Source organism: Choloepus didactylus, chromosome 9 (assembly GCF_015220235.1).
Source record: "Choloepus didactylus isolate mChoDid1 chromosome 9, mChoDid1.pri, whole genome shotgun sequence".
Classification (NCBI taxonomy): domain Eukaryota; kingdom Metazoa; phylum Chordata; class Mammalia; order Pilosa; family Megalonychidae; genus Choloepus; species Choloepus didactylus.
The window spans coordinates 131,097,383-131,115,142 of record NC_051315.1 but is presented as its reverse complement, the minus strand read 5'-3'; the positions used below and the strand labels follow the sequence as shown (position 1 = coordinate 131,115,142).

The following is a 17,760-nucleotide window of genomic DNA, read 5'->3' as shown; positions in this document are numbered from 1 at the left end:
AAACAAATCAAAATCACAGTGAGATACCACTTCACACTCACTGGATGGCCATAATAAAAAAAGACAGATAATAAGTGTTAGCCAGGGTAAGGGGAAATTGCAACTGGCGGGAATATAAATGGTGCAGCCACTTTGGAAGATGAAAGGTTTAATCTCAAAAGGTTAAACACAGAGTTACCACATGGCCCAGTAAGTCGACTCCTAACTATATACCCAAGAGAAATGAAAACATATGTCCATGCAAAAACTTGTACACTTATGGTCATATTGGTATTTTTCATAATAGCCCCAAACAATCTGAACGTGCATGAAGTGAAGAATGGATAAGCCAAATGTGGTCTATCCATACAACAGAATATTATTCAGCAACAAGAAGGAATGAAATTCTGATCCTGCTACAACATGGGTGAACCCTGAAACATGATGCTAAGTGAGGGAAGCCAGTCCCCAAAGACCATGGACAGTCAGTCTGATACCATTTACATGAAATGTCCAGAACAGGAAAATATATAGACAGAAAGTGGAGCAGTGGTTGCCTAGGGCTGGGGGTGAAGGGTTGGGGGAAAGGAGAGTCACCGCTAAGGAGTATGAGGTTTCTTTTTGGGATGTGAGAATGTCCTAGAATGGACCGTGGTAATGGTTGCACAACTCTGGGACTATACTAAAAACCACTGAATTGTACACTATAAATGGTTGAAGAAACCAGTGTATGAATTATATCTTAATAAAGCTGTTTAAAAAAAAAAGGGAGGTGTGGAGGTGGAGAGAACAGTGAGGTAGTCTTAAGGGGGTCATAATTCTCATTTTTCATAAGGAGGAGTCAACGAATACATGAGGTGATAAATGAGAAATATAGAACATGGTTCTAAGTTATTTTGTATTAAATTAGAAGTATGTAGTTATATTGATAACCACAAGAAGAACTAAAAGCAAAATTGAACAGTGGTTGCCTCTGAGGAGCAGGACTGGGGCAGCAGGAAAGAACACCTTTACTTTTTACTTTCTACCACTTCAAAATGTTTTATTTCCACCACATGCGGGTTTATACTTAAAAAACACTTGTTTTTTTTTTCTTTTTAAGGCTAAATGTAACAGTAACTCATGATGAATACTAAGTTGCCCTTCCCTGTATGAGGAAGACACAGAAAAAAAAGGTACCAGGGAGTAAAAAGAACTTCAATTTAAATAAGCAAAGAAAATTGGAACTGGCTTGTTTTTTTAAGTGGTGAAAAATGTAATCTCAGAATCTAAACCCTTTGTCTGAATACCTGCAGGAAGTCATTCAGGTAAGATCATAAAAAGAACAAGTCTTCACGGAGTCAAACAGGAAAACTGATAAGGCTTTATAGTCAAGCTATGCAGTTCTGCTACAGACCCTCTAAGAAAAAATATTTCCCCCTTATTTGGCAGGTTTCCAGGTGAATTAGATAAGGCTGCCGATGTTGACAGAAAAAGGCTTTCTTATTTAAAGAAGAGCATTCACCTTGGCTCTCTGGGGAGGAGAAAAGGCCCTCCCTATGTTTGCAGAAGTTAGCAGTCTACACCCGGAGCCTGTCCCTCCTGGCAGTCTAGACCCGGGAGCCTGTCCCCACTGGCCATCTCCCCACTCTCTTTCATCCCGAGGGGCCCTCGTCTCCTGCTGTGCTGAGCTAGTTATGCAGCAGAGTCATTAATTCTTGTTTCCACTGCCCCAGGTTAGTCTATCTGATCCTTCGCCTTCCTGAAAGAGGAAGCGAGAGGCAAGATTTGATCATTAAAATCAAATAATGAAGAGCACAGTTCATCATTCATAGACACAAACCATGTAAATGTGATGTGTGGATTACATACCAGTGGCTACCAAGGTCTTCCTGCAGGACTATCTAGCGGCATTTAACCGCCTCCGAGGGGCACGCTGGTACACGCGGTGAGCACAGGCCAGGCCGCTCGCGCACGGTACACGCCACGGCCCGCGGGGCCAGCTCAGTCCATGCAGGCCCAGTCGGTCGGGGGTAGGGGTAGAGACGGAACGTCCATCTCCAGGGTCACTTCCAGGCCCTGCACGCAACAGCCCCAGCGGTCAGTCACTCACCGGCCACGTCCTCCTTCACCAGGTGCTCCAGGGTCAGCCGGACAGAATCATGCTCCACGGTGGAGGTGATAAAATGGGGCTTGTGATGCTCAGTCTTGTCCTCTCTGGAGGTTTGGTTTTCTTGGAAGTGTTTCACCACAGAATGGATTACTAAATTATTTGACTGCAGAGATACAGTAGAAAAAGCATTTACAGAAATTGTCCTAAAAATGTCTCTCCCTTGTATTTTCTTTTGTGGGTAACATTAAAAAAGAAAAAAAAAAATAGCCTCAAACAAATCCAGCCGAAGTACAAAGATTTGGGGGGTTCAAACTTTCAAAAATTTCTGAATTCATTTCCAATCAGTCATGCCTGTTTCATTACACAATGTTATGAATTTCTAAATTTTATAAATCTGTCAAAAGAGTATGTCTTCCAGGCACCCACTGCTGGTGGGACCATAAATTGATATAAACCCTAGGGTGGGCCTTTTGGTACAGCTATCAAATTATAAATGTGGAAGCCCTTGGACCTGGCAGCTCTACTCTATACTTTCTCCTACAGTTACCTATATAAAGGTTATTTATTGATTGTAGCTCTGTTTGGAATGCAAGACATTGGAAACACCCTTAAATGTCTATCAATAAGTGGAATTCATTAAATAAATTAACATCCACTCAATAGATATAAAAAATACTGAGGAAACTTTATGTGCCACTATACTTGTTAAATAACAAAAGGGAGCAAACATTATATACCATATCCTACAATTTGCCTAAAGGAGAAATACATGTTTGCTTATATATTCAAAAAAAAATCTATGAAAAGGTTAAAAATGGAAGGAGAAAAAATTAAAATCTACCTCATTTGCTTTTAATGAATGGATTATCTTCTGGACAAGAAACTAAAAATACTGGTGTCCCCTAAAGGGAAGGGAAGTGGACGACAGAGGGCATGGGATGTGAACTCTGCTTTTAAAACTTCTTCTCTTGTTAAATATAACACAGACAGCAGTGTGTGAAATAGAAATGCACCATCTAATGAGAAGGTCTAGCAGTGCATACCTGAGCAGCTGTCACCTGGGCCAAGGAAAAGGCTGCAGACGCCCCGAGGGACCCTGTCAATCAGCACCCCCACACAGGGCTCCCCACCACCCTGGTCGTCATGGCGACCACTGCCATGCTTCCTTTTACTTCTACCTCCTGTGTGAGCAGCCCCAAATGGTGCTGTTCATTTCCCCTATTTTTCACCTTTATGTAAACGGAATCAAACCAATGGTAGTTTTTTCTCAAATAAAGATTCAAGGATGTGAAAACCTTGTGATGCCTCAGATGAGCTTCTCCAAAAGGTGGATGGTTTTCACAAGTTTCTGATAACACCCTTGTAAAAAAAACCCTGACACCTCCTTAACCACAACCCACCCACCCCCAGATTCCGGGTCCAGGAGAGAAGAGCCTTCAGGCTCCCCTGCACCCCATTTAACAGGACTGGACGGGGCAGGTGGGGCTGCACCCACAGATCAGCATGGGTGGCAGTAAAAGACGATCCAGGTGAACGTGAACAAGGTGACAGTGTCCTGACCCGCTCCATGGGCTTCCCCATCAATCCACAGGGAGAACGGAGTGGAGGTACAGGCCTCCGTACCGACTGGCAGGTCCTGCCTTCCCCCACACCTCACCAGGGCAACACCACCAGTGCTCTCACCGTCTAACTGTGGTAGCTTTGACACCCAGCACCACAGCAGCTCACATAGAAAGCTCAGTGCACCGGGCCTGGGAGCACGTCCCACAGGCAGCTGTGCTGGGTTCCCGTCACACGACCACACCACGACACAGTCACTTACCCCTTCTAACTGTGAGTGCCGTTTGGATCATTCCCAGTTGGGCCACTGGGAACGTTCTTGTACATGTGCCCTAGTACATGAGTATCGCTTTTCTAGAATGTATCCTTATAAGCGGAATTGCTGGCTCAGAGGGTACATGTGTGTTCAACTTCACTAGGTAATGCCTACCCATTTCCCAAAATGGTTTTCCACTTCACATTTCTACCAGTGTTACCTGGGTGTGGCTACCCCTCTACATCCCTGTCAACACTTCGTGTCATCGGACATCTTAATGTTCACCATTCTGATGGGTCTGCAGGTGTCTACTGCAGTTTACTCTGATTACAGATAAGGCCAAGTATCTTTTCTCATGTTGAAACCATGTGGGCTTCTCTTTTGTGAATGTCTGTTCTTTTGAACTCAGGCTTCTCTACTGAATGCCTACTCGAGTTTCTTGCCCAGTTTTCTGTCTGCCTTTTCATGATTTGTAGGAGTTCCTTTATGTTCTGGATGCTAGCCTTTTGTCAGTTATGTGTTGCAAATATCTTTTCCCACTCTCTCTAGCTTTTCTTTTTTCATCCTTTGATAAACTGAAGTTTGTTGTCATTGCTGGGGTAGTGGTAGAATGAATCAATTTTTTTCCTTTGAGTTAATGTTTTCTGTATTTTATTTAAAAAATCCATTAGTCTCAAATGTCACGAAGATTTATATGGAGACATCTAAAAGCTTTCTAAAACTTACCTTTCGCATTTAGGTGTTTATTCCATCTGGAATTATATTTTCTGTATGGAAGCAGAAGTCCAATTTCCTTTTTTCTTTATGTATACAGTTGGTCCTTTCTCCCCACTCCTTTGTGCTACCTTAGCCATACAGGATGATTCCGTAATCTACTGTCTAAACACCAACAGCTGAGAGAAAAGGCGGCCCGTCATAATCACGCCAGGGCAGCAGGGGTCCAGGCCCGTTGCCGGCCCTGCCATCCACCCTCACACGACAGCCTGAGGGGCGAGAGCGTGAGCAGAGCTAGTCTTCTCCCTGGTTCGTAATCGTCACAAGTTTTGGCTATTTTTGAGCCGTTTGTATCTCTGTATAAATCCGTTTGTGAGATTCCAGCAAGAGGGTCAGAATGTCGATTGGGGTTGCATGGTATCTACAGATCAGTTTGGGAAGAACAGACGTATTTATACTACTGAGTCTTCTAATCGGTGAACATGGTCTATTGCTCCATTTACTTTCATCTTCTTGGAAGTTCTCAGTAACATTTTGAACTTTCCCAGTGGGGATCGAACACGTTTTTACATTAGATTGACACATATACATATATTGATGTTCTGGTAAATGCCGTTTGTTGTTGGTATATAAAAATACAATTGATACAATAACTGTGCTAACTTTGCTTATTAATTCTAGTAATCTAGCTGTAGCTTCTTCGGGGTTTCCTCCGTGGATAGTCAGAGCCTCTGTGGATGACAGTGGGGCTTTCCTTTCCAGTGAGGAAATGAGGCAGTGAATGTTACTAACTGAGCAGACGCTGTGACACCCTCACATCGTCTTCCAGTACCTTCTTTCAGGTTCAAAAATAAGTCCCTTTGGAATGGGCCAAACCTCCAATTCTTATTAAGGCAAACAACTTAGTAGGGATTCAAAGGAATGATTCCAGGGCAAACATGAAGGGGAAATTCTCTTTATTGAAATAACAATGCAAAGCAAGTTAATTCACACATTATATTACAAAGATTCTATCAGCCACCGGAACTTACTAGGATATATACTGGCCGATTACATGAAGCTAATTTGCAAAACAGCAAGACCAAGCACTACTGTTTCTTTAAAAAAAAACCACCAAAATGGCATCACATTCTATCTTTTATTGTAACTTACAACTTTATTGAGAAACTTTACCTCGGTGCCTCCAGACGTGAAGATTATGTCTTGAGGTTCTCCGCTGATCATCTTCGCCAAGTTCTCCCGAGCTGCCCTTATGATATCCTTGGCCTTTCTCCCTTGAGGGACAGAAAGGAAATTCATCAGTCAACACTGCTACCCTAAGTCCAATCAACACACATTTACAAGCTGGCCAGACACAGAGGAGCGAGCAGTGGAGTGGGCCCGTGACAGGAAACAGGTCCCGTCAGCAGGACACAGCAAGGTGTTACGACCTGGAAATAACTTGGCAAAGCAGAGAAACATGAGCAGATCAGTGCCAACTACTGAGATTTAGATAACTTAGAGCAAGCCACAAACAAACAAGGGAGATGTCTGAAAACCCTAAAATTCCCTAAGACATGGTTTCCTTCTTACCGGATGCTAGAGCAGAGGGGAAACTGGCCATCTGCCCCGTGCTTCCCATTCATCAAGACAGGAGAATGAAAGGATGAATAATTTGCTTAAGATCTTGCTGCAAAACAACAGACAATAAGCAAAGCTACAATGCGTGACTCCAACACAAAGCGCAACACTGCATCTCACGATGCAGGCCACCCCAGGTCCACCAGAAGGTAACTGGTGCAAGGACATATGTGCTTTCTAACCAGGAACGAGGCTCTGCAACCCAGTGACTCCCCAGTCTCACTGGTTAGCAGGAAAACACAGGAGCCAAACTTCATGTGGCATAGAAAGAGGCCTGGGATGGGAATTCCAAAAATGTGATGACCGTTCTCACTTAAGTAACCTACAGATCAGTTAGTTGTCTCCAAAGTTTTTTTGGCCATACAGTTCTAACTGTAAAAAAATTTGAGCAGGCACTCCATTATATGACTGCACTAATATGTCATAATTTATTATAGAACATATATCCAAATGAAAATGTGAAAGGATGAAATAAAAATAAATATGAAAAGTAATTTTCATATTCCTTAATTATACATAATGATGGTCTATGGTACTCAGGAAAACCTAGTCATTTTAACTGGAGAGACATTAAAAGTACAGTAATAAACTGTCAATAAATCATGGCAGGGCCACTGTTTGGCACGTGTCGTTAGCTCTGCTTAGAATATTGCACAAACTGTCCCTCAGAAACATTCCCATTCTTCCACCAAGATTCTGCTGAAGAGCCCCCACTCGGAAGCCAGCGGCTGGTTCCCGGGCAGCAGCTCTCCGCCCGCGGGACCTTCCCACTTCCCTCCCGAGGCAAACGCCGTTCCCCGTTTGGCGTGTGACCCTCCCAACCTGCCCAATGCATTTAAGACAGATACCTTCAGACAAGGATTTCATGGGGTTTTCTCTTCAAAATTGGGTTTTACAATTTACTGATTGTGTGGCAAAAACTTCATGTTTTCCATTTACCAAGTCTTGGAGACTGTTTAAAATAAGGACTCAAGGAGCTACCTGACTACCTATCAGAATGGCTCAAATGAAAAGACAGACCATTCCAAGTGTGAGCGAGGATTAGAGGACACTCAAACTCTCATACAATCCCGGGGGGGACAGAAAATGGTACAAACATTTTGGAGAGAGTTTGGCACTTTAAGTCAAATGTACGAATGTAGGCTCTTGCCATTCCCCACCTTGGTGTGTTTGGTAAGTATTAGTTACCCAAGAGAAAAGACATGAGCTGTACATCCAAAGACTTGTACACGCATGCTCACAGTGGCATTATTTGTCATAGCCCCAAACTGGAAACAGCTCACAAGGCCATCAACAGACAGATGCATGAGCAAACTGTGGTGCATCCACGCAATAGAACACCACCCCACAATGAAAAGGAACCAACTACTGAGATGCACAATAACATGGATGAGTGTCACAATATTTAAGCTGAAAGAAGTCAGACAAAAAATAACATATACCTATGATTCCATGTTTATGAAATCCACAAAATGCACACTAATCCACAGTGACAGCACATCAATGGTTGCCTGGGGTGGGGGTGGGGGCAGGGATTACAGAAGGGTACCAGGAAACTTTGGGGAGGGATGAAAATGTTTACCACCTTGAATGGGGTGATCACTTTGGAAGTACAGAGATGAGTCCAAAGTTGCAAAATCATACACTTTATGCAGTTTACTAAATGTTAATTACACCTCAGTAAGGCTATCGGGGTGAGTTTCTTTACTGCAAAGCTCATTTTCGGTATGGTTACAGACACACAAGACCAATGACTCCCCAAGAACCCAAGTGTGCTGGGCAGCTACTGAACACTGAGAATCATGTCCTCTTTGGGGAGGAAGGAAAACTGTCAGAAACAAACTGTTGGTTGTTCTTTTCATTTACTCATAATTTATATTTTCAAAAAGGATCTAATACCACTTGAAATAGAAATGTGTAATCAGGGAAGTTTGCATATGGACTGTAAATTACATAATATTATTGGATTAATGTTAAATTCTTGGGTGGGACAATGATACTATGATTAAACAGGAGAACGTTCTTGGGTGATATATGACTCAGTGTTTTGGGGTGAAACATTACACTATTTACTACTGACTTTTCAATGATTGGGCAAAAATGGGGCAAAAATGTTAACAACTGGTGAATCTGGGTCAAAGGCATGCAGGAGGCTCATTATACTGTTCTTCCACTTTTCTGCAGGTGGTACATTTTGAAAATAAAACTTTGGTAGGAGGAGTTACAAAAAGACAACTGTGAAGCATGCCTGGCAGCCACGGGTCCTCACCCCACACCCACCTGTAGAAGCGTGACTGTGGCCTGACCTCAGAGCAGGACAACACTGTCAATGAGACTCATTTCTCTTAGAGATGCATGCATGTCACCTGGATGGTGAAGCATCTCACTGGCCGCAAGTCACTCTCAAGAGGCTCAGGAAAAAAAGAGTAAACTGAGAAAGATATCACACAAATACGGCAAAACTATTGGGTCTAGGTAGAAGATATACAGGCTTCCATTCTACTAATCTTTCAATTTTTCTGAATGTTTGAAATGTTCCTGTCTTCACAATAAGAAATTAGGAAAACGCATGCATCATTAGTGTATTAAATGTAAAGAATAGAGTTCCAAAACCACAGAGGCAGAAAAGAAACAATCACACAGAGAACCTGGCACATGTAGAGCTGAGCTTACACTTAGCTCTGAATTCCTGACAATCAAAGCAAAGCATGAAACGGAATGAGTATGTGCATATGGTTCTCACTGCCCCCCAAAAGCAAGTGCTTTTCATTTGGCTGTCCCTCACACCTGAAACCCTTGGTCCTCTGCCTGGTGCCATCAGCACTTGTCCTCTGTTTCCTGTCTCCACTCCTCTTTCTGTTCTCTTTTGAGGACTACAATCAGGCCACTGACCCCCAAATCTCCTCTCCCGGGGTCTCCATGTGGCCAACTCCGGTGCTCGCCTTAGTGCTCACTACGATTACGTGTGGCTGTGGGACCAACCTCCGAGCAAGGGGCTGTAAGCCAGAGTGGCATGTGCAACTTCCAGGATTGCCCTTGAAGGACCTGGACATACCACTTGCCTCCTCTTTCTCTTTCCCACAGGCTGGAATGCTGACACGATGGCTTGAGCTGGGGCAGCCGTCTTGACCACAGGAGGAAGGTGCACATTGAGGACAGAAGAGCAACGGGCCAGAAGGTGCCAGGGTCCCTGAGCATGGTGAGCCGCCATAGGGACCCTGAACTGTGTGAGAGAAATCAGCTTCAAGCTGTTTAAGCCACTGTTGTTTTGGATTTTCTGTCTCTCACAGCAAAACTCAATAACACATTTCCCATACTTGCTCAGACACAACTTTTGCTTTGAGGGGTAAGTAGGGATAAAAATCAAATATCCTGCACATTCTCTCTTATAACCTGCTTTTTCCAGTTGAACCAGATGGTGATTCTGTCTTTCTATGTCTCTAATACAGTTCACACCAGCACTTCAGGGGGGCCCAGAGTCCACTAAAGAGCACCGCCATCCTTTACATAGACAGTCCTCTGTGACGAGCACTGAGGCGACTTCCAGTTTTTGCTACTACAAGGAAGACACTGATCAACATCCTGGGAATCTAAGATCTTACACAGCCTCAAAGTTTTTCTTAAATTCCTCCCAAAGACTTTAAATCATAACACTGTGAAGTACTTAAACGATTCTATCATAAAGGAGGTGATTTAGTTTTCCAGGTTGCTTAAGCAAATAATATGAAATGGTTCAACTTAAATAACACAAATTTATTTGTTCATGGTTTTAAGGCTGGGAAAATGTCCAAATCAAGGAACCATCAAGGCGATGCTTTCTTTCCTGAAGACCAGCTCCTGTCACATGGCAAGGCACAGGGCAGCATCTGCTGGTCTCTTCCTGCTCCTCTGGGTTTCCTTGACTTCCGCTTCCTGCTTCCCTGGCTTTCTCTCCTCAGGTCTGGATTCATTCTCCTTATAAAGGACTCCAGTAATAAGATTAAGACCCACCTGACTGAGGTGGGCCACACCTTAGCTGAAGCAGCCTCACCAAAGGGTCCACACCCAGAGGCATGGGTCACATTTAAGAACACACCATCACAGGTGGTTTTCTTCATTTTTCACACTTCTACTGGAGTATGAACAGAGAGTGATTTGCAAAGTGCTTTTTAGTTATAGTCCCTGATCTGTGGAAACAAAGGCTGTGGAGGTCACCCCTAGCCACTCGCTGACAGGGACATTCTTTCCTCTTGAAAGCTATTCCCAAACTACTTAGTGAAAAAATGCCTTTTTATCAGCACTTAATGTGCTCCACATTCTCAGAAAGATCACTTTTACTGGAAAAATTAGATCCCAGGCAACACCCAGACGATACACCTAAAAAAGCTTTTAGTTACCAAGTTGCCGTGAGACTTTTTGTGAGCAAAGTGATATGAAACCACTTTAAAAACTGCAAAGCTCTACACAGGTATTACTGAACCTAGGGGCTGGCAATATCCTGTTGGAAATGGTGTTTTAGTTCATCATGAGCCACAGGAAGAAGAATTTACCCTAATTATCCCCAATAAGAAAGAAGACTCCTGGCCTAGCCCTCTGAGAAACGTGCTCTAACACTGCCATTTAACTACCGAACTGTGGCAAAATATTTTCCAAAACCTGCAATTTAACAATAAGAAAAACTAGAAGCAAATAAGGATATTTTGAATTATAATTAAAAACTTTAAAAGTAGTTTTTATTAAAAAAGAAAAAGGACAGGATTATATATGATCCTGATGATTTAAAAGATATATTTTGCAAATTTAACAAGGATTGAGTGGTACAGACACGTGAAAGGGTTTTAACAGGTATTGTTGTTACAAAATAACTCTTAATAGGACACTTCTTTTATCTGGGAAAAGGAGGCAGGAGTGAACAGTGATTATAAAGTTTCAAGGTTATTGTATCAAAAAGGCTTAATTTACAAATCTACTCCTCAGGGAAAAAAATAACTGTCAAAATTTATAGTGAAAGATCTGAAGGTAACAGAAAACCTATTCAAAACCAAACGATCAAGTGGGGGTGTACAATTTCCCTCCAGTCCCTCGGCCTCCAGTGACCTCCGAGGTGGGCCTCTCTGCACCAGGCGTCTTCTAGAATTACCTGCTGGGTACGTGCTGCTGGGGTTCCCCCAGGCCTCCCGCATGGCCGCCTGCACCGCCTGCATGACCTCGGGCTCCAGGGGCGTGGTGGCGTTGTAGTCCATGTAGACCTGCCTGCAGGGGGGAAACAAAGACCTCAGTCTTCTGGGACACAGGTGTCCTCGGTCCCTGCCACCGCAACAGGGCCCAGTGCTGCCAAGGGCAGGCACCAGCTCCCACAAGCACGGGGCACTGCAAACCTTCATTGCCATGGAAAGCACCCGTGAAATTCTCATAATCAGTTCCTTTTAATAACTGGTAGGAGGCTGCACATGGAGATTTTCAGAAATTCCTTCCACCGCTGGCCCGGGTAATGGGTGTGGGCCCGTCACCTTCCCCGACTTCGCTGGCCCTGCCCTCCCGAGGGCTGGAGGGACAAGCTTTCCCTGGGGCCTCACGTTCCCAGGGGTTGGGGGCTATTTTTCCCTGTTTTTGACCTTTATTTCCCTGTCCCTGTGTCTGAATGGCCTGTGGCCCCTCTCACCCTCTTTGCTCCCAACCTCTGGCAGTGGCAGGTTTCCTCCTCGGTGCTGCTCCTTTGCCTGGGTGACCCTGCCCCCTACCTGACCGCTTAGGGCTCTGCCCTTGACCTTCTTGACCTCCTAACCTTCCCTGCAGCTCTATTTACAACGGCAGCGGCGGGTCCCTGCTTCCCAGCACTCCTCGTCCCTGTCACTGGACCCACCAGCTCTGCCCCTGCTTCTCATCAGCTCCACTGACCCTACAGGAGTAGCCCCACGAGCGCCCCTGGTTCTGTCCCCTTTGCCCACTGCTCCATCCCTGACTGCAAACAACGGCTGGTCCATTTCAAGGGCTCCCTTTACCAGGTGACAGAGTAAATGTCACAGGAAACACACATCTCCCATGAGAACGCTCACCCAGTAAAATGTGTCTCTTTCCCAACATCCAAACCTTCAGAAACAATAACCCCGTATGTAAATGGTAGGAACCCTATACTATTAGCTATTTTACCTGATTTTAAAAATGATGATATTTAAGCCAATCTACATGAAAATTCAAATGCAATTACTAGCTCTGGCTGTTAAGGTTTAGTTATTTTTTCTAAACTGTGCAGCATGGGGTGAATGTATGTTGATTTTAAAGCAGAGTCTTTTTTTATAAACTGTTTACAATCAACCAACCGGTGCAGGGCTTGGGGGCCCTGGGGTACCTACCTCCTTCACAACTCGGGTTAGCAGGACTCACCCCACAAGTCACCATGTCCTGTGCACCTTGTGCACTTAAATCTCTCATTTCCTGTAAATAAGGACCACCCACTATCTCAAACTGCCAGTTTTTGCAGGGAACTGCTGCAGCTTTTCAATCTGCTGTTTGTTGAGCTAATTTATGGCTTGCATTTCAGATCAATGGTTTATCTATCACTTTGATCCCTTGTTTGCTACATTTTTAAAGTGGTATCAATATTGGATGGGAAAGCTAAGCTCTATTAGTTTCATAAATAAAAGTTACAAAGGCAATGGCACCCTGTTTCCACTCAGTCACCCTAGGGGACATTTTCCCAGCCTCCTTCTTCCCGAACCAACCAAAGCAGAATGTTGAAAGAAAGGGAATTAGGCCTGGACCCAACTTTAAAAACAGCCAGACACATTCATACCTCATATTCTAAACCCAGACAGAAAGCATAAAAGTATAAGGATTTAACCCACACTGAGTTGAGAGAGAAGACTCGCCAACCCAAGAATGCATGCCCTGGTCCCGGCCCCCGAGGGAGGTGGCCCCGCAGTCTCTGCAGGGTCATCCCCACTGTCTCAGGTGCTCGGGCCAGTGGCCTGGGAGGCATCCAGCAAAAACCCCCTTTGTCCCTACACCCAACGCAGCAGCAAATCCTGTAGGTCGCGGCTCTGATACATCCACCTGTCCCCACCAAGACCACCACAACTACCTAGTTCAAGCCATCTCCTCCCTGCCATTACAAAAGACCCCCAGTGGGTGCCCATCCTCACCCCTACTCTTTCCAAAGCAGTCAGGAGGATTCCTTTAAAATACGACTGACACCACCCATCTGCACCAATCTTCAATGGACCCTTAACCTGTAGCACAAACCCAGAAGTCTCCCCAGCAGTGCCACGTGTTCTGCTGGGTCACCTCCAAGAGGGCAGAGCCAAGCAGCACCCTCCTAAGGGGCCCTCAGGACCCCAGGGGGCTCCTCTCTGAGCTCTGGGCCTGGGGGTGGCCCTTCCGCTTCCAGGCATGCTCTTCCCAGAACTGCTGTGGCTGACTTGTTGCTGCCACCGGGCTTCAGCCCAAGTGTCCCCTCCAGGGGGGCCCTTCCCAGGCCAGCTCAGTTCCCACCCGACCGAGACCTCCTCCTCAGACAGGTGGCCCAGTGCCTCATCCCTGCACAGGGCACCCTGGAGGGACGCCCGCCAGCCCCCCTTCCCAGGTGGGATCCCTCAAGAGTGACCGCCGCCGGCTGCCTGTTCTGTGTTGAAATTCTAGTAATGATCTTCAGTCCCAAAGCACACCATAAAGGTGCTGACCACGAGAATGTAAGCTAATTGAGAAAGTCGTGTCTTTACAATAACTGATAATGAGACATTTGTACAAAGAAATGACTCGGATGGCGTGGTGCCAGTCACAGGGCACTGCCTGTGAAAACCCGGCTCTGGCCAGGGTCACGCAAGTCCTCCCTGCGGTTCTCCCTGCAGCACCGGGAGCAGCACACCTGCTCGCCAGGGGTTTGGGGTGGCCACTGCGCGCCTGCTAGCGAGGGGTGACTGCTGAGGGGTGACCACCAAGGGGTGATGACCACCAAGGGGTGACGACCGCCGAAGTGGGCTCTGAGGGGTGGCCGCCGAGGGGTGATGACCACCGAGAGGTGACGACCGCCGAGGGGTGGGCTCCGAGGGGTGGCCGCCGAGGGGTGATGACCGCTGAGGGGTGGGCTCTGAGGGGTGGCCGCCGAGGGGTCACGACCACCGAGGGGTGGGCTCCGAGGGGTGGCCGCCGAGGGTGATGACTGCTGAGGGGTGATGACCGCTGAGGGGTGGGCTCTGAGGGGTGGCCTCCGAGGGGTGACGACCGCTGAGGGGTGGGCTCCGAGGGGTGGCCGCCGAGAGGTGATGACCGCTGAGGGGTGGGCTCTGAGGGGTGGCCTCCGAGGGGTGACGACCGCCGAGGGGTGGGCTCCGAGGGGTGGCCGCCGAGAGGTGATGACCGCTGAGGGGTGGGCTCTGAGGGGTGGCCGCCGAGGGGTGACGACCGCCGAGGGGTGGGCTCCGAGGGGTGGCCGCCGAGGGGTGATGACCGCTGAGGGGTGATGACCGCTGAGGGGTGGGCTCTGAGGGGTGGCCGCCGAGGGGTCACGACCGCCGAGGGGTGGGCTCTGAGGGGTGGCCGCCGAGGGGTGATGACCGCTGAGGGGTGATGACCGCTGAGGGGTGGGCTCTGAGGGGTGGCCTCCGAGGGGTGACGACCGCCGAGGGGTGATGACCGCCGAGGGGTGATGACCGCTGAGGGGTGGCTCTGAGGGGTGGCCGCCGAGAGGTGATGACCGCTGAGGGGTGATGACCGCTGAGGGGTGGGCTCTGAGAGGTGGCCGCCGAGGGGTGATGACCGCCGAGGGGTGACGACCGCCGAGGGGTGACGACCGCCGAGGGGTGGGCTCTGAGAGGTGGCCGCCGAGGGGTGATGACCGCTGAGGGGTGATGACCGCTGAGGGGTGGGCTCTGAGGGGTGGCCGCCGAGGGGTGATGACCGCCGAGGGGTGATGACTGCTGAGGGGTGGGCTCTGAGGGGTGGCCGCCGAGGGGTGATGACCGCTGAGGGGTGATGACCGCCGAGGGGTGGGCTCTGAGGGGTGGCCGCCGAGGGGTGATGACCGCCGAGGGGTGATGACTGCTGAGGGGTGGGCTCTGAGGGGTGGCCGCCGAGGGTGACCAACACGCGCCCGCTCGCGAGGGGAGCCGCCCGCCGACCCCGCTGCTGCGCTGGTCACAGCGGCAGTCGCGACCAGGCGAGCAAACAAACCGCCCCGCGCACTCGAGCCGGAGCCGCCGGGGGCCCGAGGCCAGAGTCCGCCGACCGTCCGTTCCGCGGGTCACCGCCCGCCCTCCCCGGGCCCCGGGCCCGCCACACCGCCCGCCCCCGACGGCGCGCACCTCTGCGGCGGGCTCCTGTGCCGGCGGGGCGGGCTCCCCGCGCCACCCCGCGCGTCCCGCCTCGGCGCCCCGGCTGCGTCCATCCCGCGGCGTCACGCTCCGGCCCTGCCCGAGCGCCCCGAGGCCCGCCGCGCGCCCGGCGCACCCCAGAGCCGTCGCGGGACGGGGCGGGGCGCGAGGTCAGGAGCGCTCTGGGATTGGCTGAGCCGCGCACCTGCCAATCCTCGGCCAATCGTCGAGCTTCAGCGGGGGCTTCCCGCGGGGAGGCGGGGACACCGGCACTGGGGAGGGCCGATTGGCTGCGAGAGGTCAGGTGACGCGCTGGGGGCGGGGCCCGCGGGCCCGCGGTGCTAGGCTGTCAGCTGGGCGGAAGCAGCGCCCTCGTGGCCCGGCAGCAGGTCGCGTGGCGGAGCAGTGCGGGGACCGGCCCGGCGGCAGGTCGCGTGGCGGAGCAGTGCGGGGATCGGCCCGGCGGCAGGTCGCGTGGCGGAGCAGTGCGGGGACCGGCCCGGCAGCAGGTCGCGTGGCGGAGCAGTGCGGGGACCGGCCCGGGCGCCTGCCCTGCGCGAGCTCCCCGGACCGCCCGCCCCGCCTGCGGGCCTCGGCCCCCACCTCCGGCCCGGGGGTCCGCGATGTCGTGTCCCCGCCTAGTGTTGACGAAGCGAAACCGGAGGACGGTTTACTGAGCGGGGATTTCGGGGCACGTGGGGTGGAGGCCGGGGCGAGGCTTAGGGAGGCAAAGAGGGACTCAAGCTGTGTTTAGGATGTAAAATGGGCAGGACCAGGGATGTGGGGCATGAGGAAGGGGGAGGAAACGAGGGTAACCCCGGGGACCGGGAAGGTCAGTGCGCTCGTCTGGGCTGGAAGAGAAGGCAGGAGGGGCAGATAGGAAGTTCTACCCCAAAATCAGATGTGAAGGTGGGGAGAGAGGGCGGCCACCTGGATTCTGGAATTCTAATCAAGTCATCTACCACCCCCTGCGTTTCTGACACAATAATTTCAAATTTTAATTGAGCCCTTACCATATGCAGGCACAGTTCTAAGCACTTTTCATGTGTTAACTAATTTAATCTTGATAACTATCCCATCAGGTGGGTACTCTTATTCCCATTTTACATGTGAGGAAACTGAGGTATGGAGAAGTTAGGCATTTTGCCCAAGTTCAAACAGGTGGCGGTGAAGCCAGAGCTTGGCTTCAGGAATGCTCTATCAAGAGGTTGAATGTTAACTGGCTTTTCATAGGCTTTCTCAACTCCTGTAGGGGCTTGGAAGAAGTTGACTTTTTCACGGCTGTAAGTCTCCCTGTTCCTGGACTCTTTCCTTTCATTCCCACTTGTAAAGGGACTAATTCTTTGCCGAGCTCCTTTGTTGCCCAATACAGCCAATTCCAGGGGGCACACCAACCTTTAAAAAGTGGATAGGTACAGGAGCCCGAGAATACTCAGGAGGAGGAAAGGGAACTGGGAGAGCATCCCAAAGCCACACAAGTGTCCACAATGGTGTCACGTGCAGCTGAGGAGATGGGAAAAGCATCTACTGTATGTGACAATCGGGAGGCTCTGATGAACTTAGCAAGAGAACTGCCAGTGGATTGGTGGGAAGGGGAGAGGATGAATGGGACCTGAAAAAGAATGTAGTCAGCTCTTGAAAAACTTGACTGAGAATCTACCAAGGTGCTGAAGATTAAAGGGAAATATTCTAGGAAGAGAGAGACTAAACGTGTTTATAGGCTGAAGGTAGCTAGCAGGAAGAGGGGAATTGAAGATGGAAGTGAGGGAAGAGCCGGTGGATAGCAGAAGTCCCAGAGCTGTTGAGAGGGGATGAGGTTACTTGTTCTAGTTTGCTAAGGCTGCCAGAATGCAAAACACCAGAGATGGAGTGGCTTTTATAAAAGGGGGTTTACTTGGTTACACAGTTACAGTCTTAAGGCCATAAAGTGTCCAAGGTAACACATCAGCAATCGGGTACCTTCACTGGAGGGTGGCCAATGGCGTCCGGGAAACCTCTGTTAGCTGGGAAGGCATGTGGCTGGTGTCTGCTCCAAAGTTCTGGTTTCAAAATGGCTTTCTCCTAGGATGTTCCTCTCTAGGCTGCAGTTCCTCAAAAATGTCACTCTCAGTTGCTCTTCGGGTGTTTATCCTCTCTTAGCTTCTCTGGAGCAAGAGTCTGCTTTCAACAGCCATCTTCAAACTGTCTCTCATCTGCAGCGCCTCTCTCAACTTGTGCATTCTTCAGTGTCCCTCTTGGCTGTAGCAAGCCTG

The 17,760-nt window shown here is 49.0% G+C and overlaps 1 protein-coding gene across 2 annotated transcripts in view; it reads right to left on the bottom strand.

Moving 5' to 3' along the window:
• Positions 1–15,652, bottom strand: part of SCLY (selenocysteine lyase) — a 51,834-nt gene extending 36,182 nt beyond the window's left edge. The window contains exons 1-4 of one of the 2 annotated variants that reach the window (XM_037849363.1): positions 15,500–15,652; positions 11,341–11,453; positions 5,775–5,875; positions 2,072–2,234 (exon numbers count right to left, since the gene is read on the bottom strand). In XM_037849363.1, the coding sequence (XP_037705291.1) occupies positions 2,072–2,234; positions 5,775–5,875; positions 11,341–11,453; positions 15,500–15,582 (460 nt within the window). In that variant the 5' untranslated portion in view covers positions 15,583–15,652. Of the gene's footprint in view, positions 1–2,071; positions 2,235–5,774; positions 5,876–6,173; positions 6,271–11,340; positions 11,455–15,499 lie in introns of those variants that run through there. The other variant, XM_037849364.1, reaches the window with a different exon arrangement.
• Between the last annotated feature and the right edge of the window lie 2,108 nt (positions 15,653–17,760).